The 16,304-nt window shown below is 43.3% G+C and overlaps 2 protein-coding genes across 7 annotated transcripts in view; both read left to right on the top strand.

The window, feature by feature from the left end:
• LOC115116502 (ephrin type-A receptor 6-like) overlaps positions 1-10,233 on the top strand; it is a 299,058-nt gene extending 288,825 nt beyond the window's left edge. Inside the window, exons 13-18 of the mRNA XM_065014150.1 lie at positions 2,526-2,587; positions 2,711-2,920; positions 3,774-3,923; positions 7,388-7,581; positions 7,706-7,855; positions 8,223-10,233. Coding sequence (XP_064870222.1) covers positions 2,526-2,587; positions 2,711-2,920; positions 3,774-3,923; positions 7,388-7,581; positions 7,706-7,855; positions 8,223-8,337 — 881 coding nt within the window. The 3' untranslated portion in view covers positions 8,338-10,233. The remainder of the gene's footprint in view (positions 1-2,525; positions 2,588-2,710; positions 2,921-3,773; positions 3,924-7,387; positions 7,582-7,705; positions 7,856-8,222) is intronic.
• A 2,782-nt stretch (positions 10,234-13,015) lies between these two features.
• Positions 13,016-15,938, top strand: LOC115111909 (ADP-ribosylation factor-like protein 6). 6 transcript variants are annotated; one of them, XM_029638456.2, is made up of 9 exons: positions 13,016-13,650; positions 13,906-13,953; positions 14,097-14,158; positions 14,281-14,349; positions 14,563-14,657; positions 14,772-14,901; positions 15,017-15,072; positions 15,168-15,180; positions 15,459-15,938. In XM_029638456.2, the coding sequence occupies exons 1-9, from the start codon at positions 13,528-13,530 to the stop codon at positions 15,490-15,492; spliced, it is 630 nt and encodes a 209-aa protein (XP_029494316.1). In that variant the 5' UTR covers positions 13,016-13,527; the 3' UTR covers positions 15,493-15,938. The 6 variants fall into 6 exon arrangements, with proteins under 6 accessions (XP_029494316.1, XP_029494309.1, XP_029494336.1 ...); XM_029638449.2 differs by having other exon boundaries at positions 13,906-13,959; XM_029638476.2 differs by lacking the exon at positions 13,906-13,953.
• The last annotated feature ends 366 nt before the right edge of the window (positions 15,939-16,304 follow it).

Genomic DNA, 16,304 nt, shown 5'->3' with positions numbered 1-16,304 from the left:
CCATATCTGGTGAGGGCAGCCCATATCTGGTGAGGGCAGCCCTCACTTTGCCTGAAATAAGCCCATCTTTTCCCAACAAACATGCCCACATTGTCATGATGTGGGCCTAATGCTGATTAAAATATTGGATCTATGTAGGTAGGCTGCCCACATTGGACCAATGAACCTTTGCTCATCAGCTTTACATTGGCCCCAAAGCAGGTGGCCCGTCTCTCAAGTGAGACAAGCCCACCATGTTGGTTTGCCATCCAGGTATGTCATTTCAGAAAAACATATATATTTTTATTTATTTATTTTTTCTCCTTTATTTAACCAGGTAGGCTAGTTGAGAACACCTTTATTTAACCAGGTAGGCTAGTTGAGAACACCTTTATTTAACCAGGTAGGCTAGTTGAGAACACCTTTATTTAACCAGGTAGGCTAGTTGAGAACACCTTTATTTAACCAGGTAGGCTAGTTGAGAACACCTTTATTTAACCAGGTAGGCTAGTTGAGAACACCTTTATTTAACCAGGTAGGCTAGTTGAGAACACCTTTATTTAACCAGGTAGGCTAGTTGAGAACACCTTTATTTAACCAGGTAGGCTAGTTGAGAACACCTTTATTTAACCAGGTAGGCTAGTTGAGAACACCTTTATTTAACCAGGTAGGCTAGTTGAGAACACCTTTATTTAACCAGGTAGGCTAGTTGAGAACACCTTTATTTAACCAGGTAGGCTAGTTGAGAACACCTTTATTTAACCAGGTAGGCTAGTTGAGAACACCTTTATTTAACCAGGTAGGCTAGTTGAGAACACCTTTATTTAACCAGGTAGGCTAGTTGAGAACACCTTTATTTAACCAGGTAGGCTAGTTGAGAACACCTTTATTTAACCAGGTAGGCTAGTTGAGAACACCTTTATTTAACCAGGTAGGCTAGTTGAGAACACCTTTATTTAACCAGGTAGGCTAGTTGAGAACACCTTTATTTAACCAGGTAGGCTAGTTGAGAACACCTTTATTTAACCAGGTAGGCTAGTTGAGAACACCTTTATTTAACCAGGTAGGCTAGTTGAGAACACCTTTATTTAACCAGGTAGGCTAGTTGAGAACAAGTTCTCATTTGCAACTGCGACCTGGCCAAGATAAAGCATAGCAGTGTGAACAGACAACACAGAGTTACACATGGAATAAACAATTAACAAGTCAATAACACAGTAGAAAAAAAAGAGAGTCTATATACACTGTGTGCAAAAGGCATGAGGAGGTTTTTTTGCAGATTAACACTGGAGTGATAAATGATCAGATGGTCATGTACAGGTAGAGATATTGGTGTGCAAAAGAGCAGAAAAATAAATAAAAACAGTATGGGGATGAGGTAGGTAAAATTGCGATCGGTTAGCTGCTCAGATAGCAGATGTTTGAAATTGGTGAGGGAGATAAAAGTCTCCAACTTCAGCGATTTTTGCAATTCGTTCCAGTCACAGGCAGCAGAGAACTGGAATGAAAAACAATAAAGTTGTTACAGACTTTGTCATTGGCAGTGAACAATATCATTCATTTGTTGATGTCACACAACGGAACACTTAAACTGGAACGACACTCTCAGTAACGATTTCACCAAAATACCTTGTGAACTTCGAACTGTAAGGTTATATCTGAAAAAATATGATTACGAGATAATTGGCTTTAAAGTTCATTGTTTTGAATGGTGTCAGCAATTTTTATCTTGAATTATTTTTTAACTTAACAACATGAATTGGGGTATTAGCAAGCCATGCCCCCACATATGCTAATGAGTCATCGCTTCTACATTATGAAGTAGCTGGGCTTGGTGTGGGCTAGCCTGTGTTAGACTGGTGTGGGCTAGCCTGTGTTGGACTGGTGTGGGCTAGCCTCTGTTAGACTGATGTGGGCTAGCTTGTGTTAGACTGGTGTGGGCTAGCTTGTGTTAGACTGGTGTGGGCTAGCCTGTGTTAGACTGGTGTGGGCTAGCCTGTGTTGGACTGGTGTGGGCTAGCCTCTGTTAGACTGGTGTGGGCTAGCTTGTGTTAGACTGGTGTGGGCTAGCCTGTGTTGGACTGGTGTGGGCTAGCCTGTGTTGGACTGGTGTGGGCTAGCCTGTGTTGGACTGGTGTGGGCTAGCCTGTGTTAGACTGGTGTGGGCTAGCCTGTGTTGGGCTGGTGTGGGCTAGCCTGTGTTGGGCTGGTGTGGGCTAGCCTGTGTTGGACTGGTGTGGGCTAGCCTGTGTTAGACTGGTGTGGGCTAGCCTGTGTTGGGCTGGTGTGGGCTAGCCTGTGTTGGGCTGGTGTGGGCTAGCCTGTGTTGGACTGGTGTGGGCTAGCCTGTGTTAGACTGGTGTGGGCTAGCCTGTGTTGGGCTGGTGTGGGCTAGCCTGTGTTGGGCTGGTGTGGGCTAGTCCGTGTTGGGCTGGTGTGGGCTTGATGTGGGCTAGTCCGTGCCCACCGAACACCCAGATGGGGCCAATGGAGTCATGTTTGCTGGGATCTGACTGACCTCGTGGTGCTGTGTGCTGTGATTTCAGGCAGACCTGTGATGATTGTGGTGGAGTACATGGAGAATGGATCTCTGGACTCTTTCCTGAGGGTGAGAAGCGAAGAACAATTGTTTTCTTTCTTTTTCTTTATTGTTTATTGATTTTCAATTATAAACAAACAAATAGACATCACAAATGAAAAGCTCTCTCTCTTGTATCCCTCTCTTTATTAGACGCATGATGGCCAGTTTACAGTGATCCAGTTGGTGGGCATGCTGCGTGGCATCGCGTCGGGCATGAAGTACCTGTCTGACATGGGCTACGTCCACAGAGACCTGGCCGCCCGCAACATTCTGGTCAACAGCAACCTGGTGTGTAAAGTGTCTGACTTCGGCCTGTCCAGAGTCCTGGAGGACGACCCAGAGGCTGCTTACACCACCACGGTAACTATGATCTCTAACCCCTGACCTCTAACTCCTAACCCTTGATCTCTAACCCCTACACAAACAAGAGAAACACAAGTCATATGTTGCTACATTTATTTATTTCCCTGCAAAACCTCCATAAATCCTCTGTTGTTCTTTTTGTCCTCTTTCCGGAGTGTATAGGCTGTATGCTTCAAAGAAAACACTTACACAGTGTTTCAGTGGAAAGTTAAAGCGCTTCTCTGACTGCCTGGCCTCCTGGTGACCTCTATTCTCTGGGTTACAGAGTCACGCTGAGGGGAAGTGGTGCTTTCTGGGGTCTGGAAAAGAGAGAGGGGAGAGAAAGATGGAGAGAACAGAATAGGACATGTTGCTTTTGGGGGCATTCACGGGTCTGTAAACCATTTTCCACTCGGATGGACTTTGGTTTGGTAGGGCTAGGGGGCAGGGGGTTGGGTTACAGCCAGAATACATGCTAAGGATTTGTGCTGACTGGTGATTTTACTCTGCCCTCATTTTAAGAGAGTAGGGGGGAAAGGGAGAGAGAAGGAGTAAAAAGGAGAGAGGAGGGAGGTTAGTTCTGCTGTTAAAGCACCTCAGAGCTTTTACTTGTACCTTGACACAAAGTCTCAAACTGTGAAAATGTGTGTGTACATCTTAAGAGACTTCAGAAAAGTGCAATCACACTGTGAGACTGTAGCATATGGTCTATAAATTGCACATATTTCCTCAAGCATGTATTGTTACAAAGCAGATGGAACCTGTGTGTGTGTGTGTGTGTGTGTGTGTGTGTGTGTGTGTGTGTGTGTGTGTGTGTGTGTGTGTGTGTGTGTGTGTGTGTGTGTGTGTGTGTGTGTGTGTGTGAGAACAGGGAGGTAAGATTCCTATCAGGTGGACAGCTCCAGAGGCCATCTCCTACAGGAAGTTCTCATCAGCCAGCGACGCCTGGAGCTACGGAATCGTCATGTGGGAAGTGATGTCATACGGGGAGCGGCCTTACTGGGAGATGTCCAATCAGGACGTGAGTTGTGAATGAGGTCTTCACTATAGAGAGCAATAGTAATGGCGTCTTTTTGTAGACACTAACTCCACCATGGTTCTTTTTCCAAAGCCTATGGGGAAATTCATGTTTTTTTTGTATGGTTTTTGAATAAATGACGCAAATTACGTCTGTGGTAAACATAGGCTTAGGAAATCTTATAGGTGTTGTTGTATGTTGTAATCTTCATCAGCTAACGTCACTTTTTGTGAATTGTGAAGCATTTATGTAATCAAAACAAGCACATAAAGTACTTAAAGGCTTCATAATTCAGAAAGTTTATGTTAACTGGCTGATATTATCTCATGGAACATAACATATATATAACCTCAGACCTTATTTTCTGTGTTTATCCCCAAACCACACTCTTTTCCTATTCATTTCCCCCATAGGAATAGCCGAACGAACCAAAGGTAACTCATTTGCATGTTTTAGGACAACAAGCTGGCGAGTTCTATGGCGTTAACCTGGGAGTCTTAATGGGGATTGTGAAAGTCCTTTCTTATGAATCTCCATACTGTATGAGTTGAGTTTGAGTTGAGTTCATTTGATTTGTTACAGCGACAGTGCACATTAGTCAACGTTACAGTAAAAGGGACTGTTTTAGCCAGCCGGCTAATTTTCTACCGCAGTCCCTGGGCAGGTTATTAAAAACAATTTCAATGCAAATCAAAATAGAACAAGCAACACGTAGCACACAGACAGAGAAACATAGAACAAGCAACACGTAGCACACAGACAGAGAAACATAGAACAAGCAACACGTAGCACACACACAGAGAAACATAGAACAAGCAACACGTAGCACACACACAGAGAAACATAGAACAAGCAACACGTAGCACACAGACAGAGAAACATAGAACAAGCAACACGTAGCACACAGACAGAGAAACATAGAACAAGCAACACGTAGCACACACACAGAGAAACATAGAACAAGCAACACGTAGCACACACACAGAGAAACATAGAACAAGCAACACGTAGCACACACACAGAGAAACATAGAACAAGCAACACGTAGCACACACACAGAGAAACATAGAACAAGCAACACGTAGCACACAGACAGAGAAACATAGAACAAGCAACACATAGCACGCAGACAGACTAACATATAACAAGCAACACGTAGCACGCAGACAGAGAAACATAGAACAAGCAACACATAGCACACAGACAGACCAACATAGAACAAGCAACACGTAGCACGCAGACAGAGAACATAGAACAAGCAACACGTAGCACGTAGACAGAGAACATAGAACAAGCAACACGTAGCACGCAGACAGAGAAACATAGAACAAGCAACACGTAGCATGCAGACAGAGTTCATAGAGCAAGCAACACGTAGCATGCAAACAGAGAAACATATAACAAGCAACACGTAGCACACAGACAGAGCAACATAGAACAACCAACACGTAGCACGCAGACAGAGCAACATAGAACAAGCAACACGTAGCACGCAGACAGAGCAATATAGAACAGGCAACACGTAGCATGCAGACAGAGAAACATAGAACAAGCAACACGTAGCACACAGACAGAGCAACATAGAACAAGCAACACGTAGCACACAGACAGAGCAACATATAACAAGCAACAGGTAGCACGCAGACAGAAAAACATAGAACAAGCAACACGTAGCACGCAGACAGAGCAACATAGAACAAGAAACACGTAGCACGCAGACATAAAAACTTCTAACAAGCAACACGTAGCACGCAGACAGAGAAACATATAACAAGCAACACATAGCATGCAGACAGAGATCATAGAGCAAGCAACACGTAGCATGCAGACAGATAAACATATAACAAGCAACACGTAGCATGCAGACAGAGAAACATATAACAAGCAACACGTAGCATGCAGACAGAGAAACATATAACAAGCAACACGTAGCATGCAGACAGAGATACATAGAACAAGCAACACGTAGCATGCAGACAGAGCACATAGAGCAAGCAACACGTAGCATGCCGACAGAGAACATAGAATATGCAACATGTAGCATGCAGACAGAGAAACATAGAGCAAGCAACATGTAGCATGCAGACAGAGAACATAGAGCAAGCAACACGTAGCATGCAGACAGAGAAACATAGAACAAGCAACAAAACAAAATACATAAAAGCAACAAAGTGTTTCCACACCTCACAAGATAGAGACAACAGACAACATGGAAAGCAGCAATACACAGCTAGGGATTATTTTCACAAGTCTGATTGGCCTTTAGCCGTGTCTTTATGTTTTTGTGAAGATGTGATAGGTGGTACAGTTGTATGTGTCTGATGGCAGTGTGTTCCAGACATGGGAAGCTCTCACAGAGAAAGCAGATTGACCTAATGTGTTTTTCCTTAGGAACTATACAGTCACCTCTCATGGCAGACCTTGTTGATCTGCTGCCATGGTTTGGGGTTTTCTGTTTAACAAAAATACTGAGGAAAGGGAGAGCCAGTCCATTTAGGATCTTGAATACAAGACATACGTCAGCGTATTGCACAAGATTTTTCCAACTCAGGATCTCATGCTTTCTGAGGATGTAACAGTGATTATGGCTATTGGGCTTCCTATCAAGCACTTTGAGAGCCTGTTTGTAGACAGACTGAATAGGTAATAATGTTGTACAGCAAGCTTGGGCCCAACTAGTCAAGCAGTATGTTAAGTTGTGAAGTATCATAGATTTGAAGTACAGTTTTGCTACCTCTGTAGTCAAACAATTTCATTTGAATGGGAAATTAGCTAGGTTGGATTTGGTTATTTGAGTTACCTTTTTCACCAGCTTTTTAAAAGAGAGGTTGGAAAATTTTTCCAGAAGAAAGCAGTTGGCCGTGTCTGTGGAGTGTTTTGCTCTGAAGCTTTGAGATTGCAGTGTAGACGGAGAGACAGAAAGACAGACATACTGAGGGAGATGTGAAGGGAGAGCCACTGGCCAACGAAGGGGTTTAAAAGTTGTGGATTCAGAACCTGTCTGAGTGACCTCACGGTCTCCGGTCAATTGGAGGATAGATGGAGGGGATTCGTCCCGTCTCCCTGTGGAGTGTGAAAGCTCCTTGGTAATCCCCATCAGCACCTCACATGGCATACACACACAGCCCCTAGCTTCATGGGGATTTGTGATGCTGGGGAATTGCTTAGAAGTGCTTTCCAAGACAAACGCCACCGCCAATCCTTGACTTCTGCTGTCTCTGCCTCCTCACCCCTTCCTCACTCCCTCCTCACCCCTCAGCCCCATCCTGCCTCACCCGTCAGGGCTCAGAGAAGACATCAAGGCTACAGGCTAGCTGTAGGGGCTGTTATATTCACACAGCCCTCTAACACACCCTAGAGACATGCTTACTGTAGCTCAGATAATACTGGCGTTGTAGAGACATAATGGCTGGATGACATGAAGCGAAGAGTGTGTGTACTGACTCTCTCCCTTCATCCACCCCTAGGTGATCCTGTCCATAGAGGAGGGCTACCGTCTCCCTGCTCCTATGGGCTGCCCCGTGGTTCTACACCAGCTGATGCTACACTGCTGGCAGAAGGAGAGGAGCCAGAGGCCCAAGTTCACTGATGTGGTCTCCTTCCTGGATAAGCTGATCAGGAACCCAAGCAGCCTGCTGGCCCTGGTGGAAGATATACAGGGGTACAATTACATTCATTTCATTTAACAGACACTCTTATCCAGAGCTACTGATGGCACTAATTTCACATGCAAGTGAAAGTTTTTAGTTCTTATTATATTCTATTTTGTTTGATCCATCTGTCAGTCTAGCAGAGTCCCCAGGAGAGGTGGTGGACTACCCCATGTTCATCTCCATCGGGGATTGGCTGGATTCCATCAAGATGAGCCAATACAAGAGCAGCTTTGTGGCAGCAGGATTCAGCACACTGGACTCTGTGGCCCAGATGAGCATTGAGTGAGTGGAGGACTGTTCACTATCTTAAACATTACTCTGATGTTACTCTAACTTCAACTAAACATTACTCTGATGCTACTCTAACTTAACTAAATATTACCCTAACGTTACTCTAACTTCAACTAAACATTACCCTAACGTCAACTAAACATTACCCTAATGTTACTCTAACTTCAACTAAACATTACTCTGGCACTGCCTCCCAATCTTATCCTTCCTTACCTTAAGTTAACCCAACAATTTCCCTTAACCGATTTTGTGTGTATGTGTATGTGTATGTGTGTGTGTGTGTGTGTGTGTGTGTGTGTGTGTGTGTGTCTGTGTGTCTGTGTGTCTGTGTGTCTGTGTGTCTTCTCTCTCCCCCTAGAGACGTGCGGAGGACCGGGGTGGTGTTGATTGGCCACCAGAGGAGGATCGTCAGCAGCATACAGACCCTCCGACTGCAGCTACTACACCAACAGGAGAAGGGCTTCCATGTATGAGACCTTAGAACAGACAGACGGACAGACAGCCACAGCCTGTGCCTCAGTCTTCACCCCTCAGACAGACAGACAGACAGACAGACCGTCTCAGCCTGGAGGCCTCTCTCAGACAGACTACCACACATTTGGACCTCAATGCAGAACCTCAATAAAGCCAGACTGTTTTGTACACCTGAACCTGCTCCAGCCAGAGACAGAACAGCAGAGACAGGACTCTGAGAGACACACTGCCCCTGGCTCCCCCTGGGGAATGTATGCCTTGTTGCAACATCACTACTTATTATACAGTAGAACTGTAGACTTGGGAATGTACATTTTCTCTCCATGTTTTTGTGACCATGATGTAGCTGCTAACAGATGAGCAATCAAAAGGATTGTCCTTAAATAATATGATGTGAATTATTTTGGAGTTTGATAAGTAAGCGTCATCATAAGGTATTCTTGTTACATGATTTAACCTCTCCAGAGTATCTGGGTATGCTAATACTTGAAGAAAACGAAGAGACAGTTTTTGAAGTGCAGAGGATTTCTGAATGTTTTAAGTGTATAGACAATTTATCGATTATAATCCTAAACTAATATTCATATATGTGCAGTCCTGTATGTGAGCGCCCTAGTAAATCTGGATGTTATCTCTTTATTTACCATTTTATCGAAATCAGCAATATATGCAGTCGTCTCAGTAACTAAGATAAGAGAAATAAATAAATGATACTCTCTTATGGACCTACAGACATTGAGAGCAGATTGTCAGCAAACCTCAACAGACTGTGTAACATGCTAACATGCCAACTACACAGGGCGGTCTGGCAATGCTAAAGACTTATGGAAGTTGCTGGAAAACAATGTACAGTATGTAGTATGAGGGGGACTCAAGGCTGTTGGGCATACAGTAGTTGGTTTCATTATGTGTTTTTTGTGGTCAAGACTCACATGTATTCCAAGATAGAGAGAGACAGAGGTATGTTCTGCAGGTTGACAGACACATAGTGACAGCAACACCAGAGTAATATCTCTTTGTCTCTAGAAGGCCCTCAACAGCATTATAATAACCCATGAGCCTCTCCAGATCCACACTAACGCAGGTGGTTCGGTGAACCACAAAAAACATATGCCTGAAACTTGAAGACTTGCGTTAGCTAATGCTTAGGCTTTAACTCGGCAGGCTAACATAGTCTTGTGGAGCACAGACGACCCAGGTTCAAACCCAGTCGGTCACACACACACACCTACAATATGTTCTGGATGTTCAGTATGTTCTGGAGCAGGAGTGTACCTGAGGAGCCTGTACGGCAGTGGAGGCTGGTGGGAGGAGCTATAGGAGGACGGGCTCACTGGAATGTTATCAATGGAACGGTATCAAACATACTTGGAACCACATTTCACTCCATTCCAAAATTCCATTCCAACCATTACAATGAGCCAGTCCTCCTATAACTCCTCCAACCAGCCTTCACTGCTGTACAGAGTAGGAGGAATTTGCCCCAAGACACTGATCTAACATCAGTTTAATATTTTACCCCCTAATGGTTGAGGTAAGAATTGAGGTACGCTAAGCTGATCCTAGATCTGTGGTTCGGAACAACTTCTAAATGGAGCTCACCTGTCCAGCAGCTGTTCACAGACAGAGCGTTCAGGTGTCCCTCAGAGGGGAGGACACACACACAAACACACACACTTCCCTCCTCCTGGAAGGAAAGATTAGATCAGGCTGTTTAGCATGTCTTACTGTCTTGCTGAGCAACGGGAGAATGCTCTTTTGTACAAAGTACAAGTATACTTATAATTCTTGTATTTTATTTTTCTATCATTTCCAGAGAGACGTGGTAGATCTTGCACACTGTAAGACGCAGTTTAAAGCGGATATTTATTTGCAAATAAAGAACAGTTCTGGTGGTTAGAAGTAGTGTTTTTATTACTGACTGTTTCATTGCATGTAAAGTGTGTTCTGATGCATAGTTTAATGGAACTGTTTTATTAGATGATGCCTCCCCCGGTACTGTTCCATCACACTATGACTCCCCATGAGAAGAGTATCTGGTTGAACATGGCTGGAAGTCTTGTGTCTGCCAGTGGCACAAGGTACTTTTTTGCCCTCAAAGCAGCCTATGAGGCAGCCCTTGTTTAAAGCAACTACTCCCATTCTTCCACATCAGCCAATCAAATTCAAATACAGTAGCAAACGTGCAAGCCCGTTCCAGCAATAATAACCATTTTCCACAGTGACATTCACAGCTAGCACATAAAAAAGGTAAGCACATGGCATCGAAAAACACTGAAATGGCTAGAATATTTCCAAATGATACAGGCTGACATATACTGTAGATTTGCTAAACTGCTTTGCTGGTTAGTTACCTTTTTAAAGGAGCTAAATTAACTTGCTGGCTATTTAGCTAATGTTTTTAATCTAACTGCCTAATGCAGCAAGTACAGCTGCTACTTTCACTAACTGCTTAGCTAGCTATTTTCTCCAGACCAATGGGCTAATATAGCAAGCTGCATATTCATCTAAATAACACAATCGCAGGCTGGGAAGGATGAATAGCTTCCTCCCAGGCTGGTGTATGATAAAGGTTCCTCTCAGGCTGGTGTATAATAAAGGTTCCTCTCAGGCTGGTGTATAATAAAGGTTCCTCTCAGGCTGGTGTATAATAAAGGTTCCTCTCAGGCTGGTGTATAATAAAGGTTCCTCTCAGGCTGGTGTATGATAAAGGTTCCTCTCAGGCTGGTGTATAATAAAGGTTCCTCCCAGGCTGGTGTATAATAAAGGTTCCTCTCAGGCTGGTGTATGATAAAGGTTCCTCTCAGGCTGGTGTATAATAAAGGTTCCTCTCAGCTGGTGTATAATAAAGGTTCCTCTCAGGCTGGTGTATAATAAAGGTTCCTCTCAGCTGGTGTATGATAAAGGTTCCTCCCAGGCTGGTAAGGATAAATAGGTTCCTCTCAGGCTGGTGTATGATAAAGGTTCCTCCCAGGCTGGTGTATGATAAAGGTTCCTCCCAGGCTGGTAAGGATAAATAGGTTCCTCTCAGGCTGGTGTATAATAAAGGTTCCTCTCAGGCTGGTGTATGATAAAGGTTCCTCCCAGGCTGGTAAGGATAAATAGGTTCCTCTCAGGCTGGTGTATGATAAAGGTTCCTCCCAGGCTGGTAAGGATAAATAGGTTCCTCTCAGGCTGGTGTATGATAAAGGTTCCTCTCAGGCTGGTGTATAATAAAGGTTCCTCTCAGGCTGGTGTATAATAAAGGTTCCTCCCAGGCTGGTGTATAATAAAGGTTCCTCTCAGGCTGGTGTATAATAACGGTTCCTCTCAGGCTGGTGTATAATAAAGGTTCCTCCCAGGCTGGTGTATAATAAAGGTTCCTCTCAGGCTGGTGTATAATAAAGGTTCCTCCCAGGCTGGTGTATAATAAAGGTTCCTCTCAGGCTGGTGTATAATAAAGGTTCCTCCCAGGCTGGTGTATAATAAAGGTTCCTCTCAGGCTGGTGTATGATAAAGGTTCCTCTCAGGCTGGTGTATAATAAAGGTTCCTCCCAGGCTGGTGTATAATAGAAGTTCCTCCCACGCTGGTAAGGATGAATACGTTCCTCTAAGGCTGGTGTATAATAAAGGTTCCTCTCAGGCTGGTGTATAATAAAGGTTCCTCCCAGGCTGGTGTATAATAAAGGTTCCTCCCAGGCTGGTGTATAATAAAGGTTCCTCCCAGGCTGGTGTATAATAAAGGTTCCTCTCAGGCTGGTGTATAATAAAGGTTCCTCCCAGGCTGGTGTATAATAAAGGTTCCTCCCAGGCTGGTGTATAATAAAGGTTCCTCCCAGGCTGGTGTATAATAAAGGTTCCTCTCAGGCTGGTGTATAATAAAGGTTCCTCCCAGGCTGGTGTATAATAAAGGTTCCTTCCAGGCTGGTTAAGGATAAATAGGTGCCTCCTAGGCTGGTGTATAATAAAGGTTCCTTCCAGGCTGGTTAAGGATAAATAGGTGCCTCCTAGGCTGGTGTATAATAAAGGTTCCTCCCAGGCTGGTGTATAATAAAGGTTCCTTCCAGGCTGGTTAAGGATAAATAGGTGCCTCCTAGGCTGGCAAGGATAAATAGGTGCCTTGCAGGCTGATAAGGATAACTAGTTGCCTCCCAGGCTGGTGTATAATAAAGGCTCCCCCCAGGCTGGTAAGGATAAATTGGTGCCTCACATGCTGGTAAGGGAACCTAGATGCCTCCCAATAGTAAAGGCTCCGTCCAGGCTGATAATGATAAATAGGTGCCTCGAATAGGTGCTAGTGTCTAATTAGTAGCCTTTATCAAAACAAAAACATGGAAAGTTTGTTTACATTTTTGTATAACAATCATTACTTTATTAAGAATTTATTTATAAAGATTTCTCCAAAATCAAATCAACCTTGTGGATTTCCAAGTGGGTAAAAAAATATCTTCTTCAGCATCTTTTCCTTTTGATGTCAATCTTAAAGACTCTGCTATAAATTACAATTATCAACCAGAGAGCAGTTGCTATTATTTACCAACTTTATTAAAAGAATTACCACCGGTGTCCACAAGTGTTTGGAGGATATATTTCAGGTGAACTTGTTAATACTGGCCAGACGATGGCGCTGCTGGACCGTGCATTATTAGTGCAGAGGTGAAGGATTTCAACATGTTATTTACTACCTACCTGTGAGTAATTTATCAACTATGGATGAAGCAAAGGGGAAAAGTCCTGTTCTGCTATTGTCATGATGTTTGTTAATTTATTCATATTAATCAACTCGTGTTTTTGTGTATAGGCTAATACTGTATTGTTTTGACAAAATTAAAATTCCAAAAGCACCAAGTGTATGGCTATTACAGTGCACTGTAAAGAATAACGCATGACTGTAATTTGGCTTCTGTATGTATGTATGTAATGAGCATGAAATGAACATTATCGCATGTCCATCTCAGAGTCACCCCGTATTGCGAAGCAGGTCACGAGGAGGTTCAAGAGCATTAATTCACTCTAATAGGCTTATTCCAAGCCAGGACAGCCAACCTGCTGCTGTTACCTTGTCCTAATATCCACGGCAACATTCTATTTTAATATGTTAAACTAAATTGCGGCGAGAAATGGTAGAAACGTTCGACGATATCTCGAGGGAGTAGGTATCCTGTACCAAATACAGTTAACCTTAGGATCAAATGTTTTAAGTGGGACACATGGGCCTGTTAGATAAACTGTCGGGATGGCTGGGGCTGAAGAAGAAAGAAGTGAACGTGTTGTGTTTGGGACTGGACAACAGCGGGAAAACGACCATCATCAATCAACTCAAACCCAGTAATGTAAGTCCACTGACATGGCCCAACTATAATATAGGCCATTGACTGATGTATTTGATTGCGCTGTAAATTGTAACTTGTTGATGTGATGTCCTACTGTAGCCGCGCGCGGGCCTGTCAGTGGAAAGCTGTCAGTGGAAAGAGACGGAGTTTTATATATTGAGAGTTAGCTGAGACAGAGATGTTGCTAATGTATAAGAGCTGTGAGAGTCATCGCATCGATTGCACTGCAATCATCCACCGATTGCTTGTTTTCAGCAAAGCTTATTTGGCCCACTCTCAGACGACTGGAAACATGTTAGTCAGGTAAAGGTCAGTACAGCCTATTTCACCCTATTTTACCATATATTTTGACAAAGTTAAGTTACTGTTTTTTTTGTCTGTGTTTGTTATTGTGTGTGTGTGTGCGCGCGTGCCTGCGTGTGTCTCTGTCTCTGTGTGTATTACAGACCCAGACACAAGACATTGTCCCAACTATTGGCTTCAACATAGAAAAATTCAAGAGTTCAAGGTAGTAATTTACTTCTTATGTAAACAACTTAGTGAACCAGATGATAGTCGTAAGAATTATATTATTTGATACTTATTCTATTGTGTATGTTGATCGGTAACATGTATGTTGTGTCTCTAAAGTTTGTCCTTCACAGTGTTTGACATGTCTGGTCAGAGCAGATATAGAAACCTATGGGAACATTACTACAAGTAAGACTTTACACCGGCAATGTTTATCTAGAACTGCATTATGTGATAAGACATGTTGAGCCTGTGGTGCCTTACCTCTGATCTTAGAGTAATCAAGTATTGCCTGTAGAGCAGTTTTAATGGTTACACAACCCTACCCCCCTCTCCAAGTAGTAGTTATTAGTGATGTAGAGATCAGATTCAGTGTTGTTTATCCTGTTTTTGTGTCCACAGAGAGAGTCACGCCATCATATTTGTCATCGATAGTGGAGATCAATTACGAATGGTCGTTGCCAAAGAGGAGCTGGATACTCTTCTCAATCACCAAGGTCAGAGATTGAGAGCAAGAGAGAGAGAGGGAGAGAAAGGAAGAGGGGGGGGGGCAGACAGACAGAGAGCCAACTGTTTTTTCACCTGTTCTCCTGCATTCTTGCTCCCTCCAGACATCCGCAGCAGGAGGTTGCCAGTGCTGTTCTTTGCTAATAAGAGTGACCTGAGAGAAGCCATGTCTTTAGTCAAAGTCTCTCAGCTGCTCTGTCTGGAAAACATCAAGGACAAACCCTGGCATATATGGTAAGACACAACTCTTTCCTAGTCTCACACACACACACACACACACACACACAGAAGGTACAGACACATGCAGTGATATTGGGATAGGTTACTAGCTTCTGTCCATCTGTTTTAGTGCCAGTAATGCTGTAAAAGGAGAGGGTCTACTGGAGGGGGTGGACTGGCTACAAGGTACAGTACTTTGTGTGTGTGTGTAAATTATTTTTTGTCATGTAATTTTGACACCAATAGTGAATTATTCTGTTTTTGTTCCACCTTACCCATAGAGCAAATTGCACAGTAAGTATCATGTGAACTCACATTAGTTTATGTCACTGTGGTGGACTTGGTGAAGTACAGATGGATGTTGATGAGTTAGGAACAGGGGAGACTGTATTTAGTCTTAAACACTGCAATTATGGTATAATGTTGACATATGGGTAATGATGATTAAACTCCCCTATTCTTAACTCTCTAGTGCCGTACTGTTCTAGGTGTTTTGTGGAACTTCAGGTCTTATTGTTCAGGCTGTTCGTTTTAACTTTAATCTCATGAAATGTCCATATCTTTATAAACAGATCATATCAAAACAATGAAGACTTGATGAAATAAAATGGATGAAATGCTTATGATGAAGGATCGTGATGGGGAGAAGAGAGGCTTCAGTGACTACAACATGGCTCCTCCAACTGGGTGTCTTTGGTTATCTGATGTCACTATTTATACGGTGCAAGGGAATCACTTGTTTCCTCTTTCTATTTGTTACTCTGTCATGATGCCTGCTGTATGATACTGTTGTAAAGTGTTGATGTGAAGTGTTGCTGAACAGCTTGTTGCAGTGTAGAAACTACCCTCCGAGATTGTTTGTGTGTTATTCAGTGTTACAGCACGTGGTGTGTAACTGTGCTGACTGAATGTGGAAAGATATGATTAATGTATTCTGTTGTAACATTTTTACCCTCTACATTTCTGAGCTGTACTTAATGCTTGTTTTTTTTATGCCATTTAATGTGCTGTGACTGTTTTTCAGACATAAACTCAGCAAAAAAATAAATGTCCTCACTGTCAACTGCGTTTATTTTCAGCAAACTTAACATGTGTAAATACATAATATTCAACAACTGAGACATAAACTGAACAGGTTCCATAGACATGTAACGAACAGAAATGGAATAATGTGTCCCTGAACAAAGGGGGTCAAAATCAAAAGTTACAGTCAGTATCTGGTGTAGCCACCAGATGCATTAAATAGTGCAGTGCATCTCCTCCTCATGGACTGCACCACATTTGGCAGTTATTGCTGTGAGATGTTACCCCACTCTTCCACCAAGGCACCTGCAAGTTCCCGGACATTTCTGGGGGGAATGGCCCTAGCCCTCACCCTCCGATCCAACAGGTCCCAGACACGCTCAATGGGATTGAGA

Source organism: Oncorhynchus nerka, linkage group LG3 (assembly GCF_034236695.1).
Source record: "Oncorhynchus nerka isolate Pitt River linkage group LG3, Oner_Uvic_2.0, whole genome shotgun sequence".
NCBI lineage: Eukaryota > Metazoa > Chordata > Actinopteri > Salmoniformes > Salmonidae > Oncorhynchus > Oncorhynchus nerka.
The sequence above is the reverse complement of the archived record's forward strand: the minus strand, read 5'-3'. Positions and strand labels throughout refer to the sequence as shown.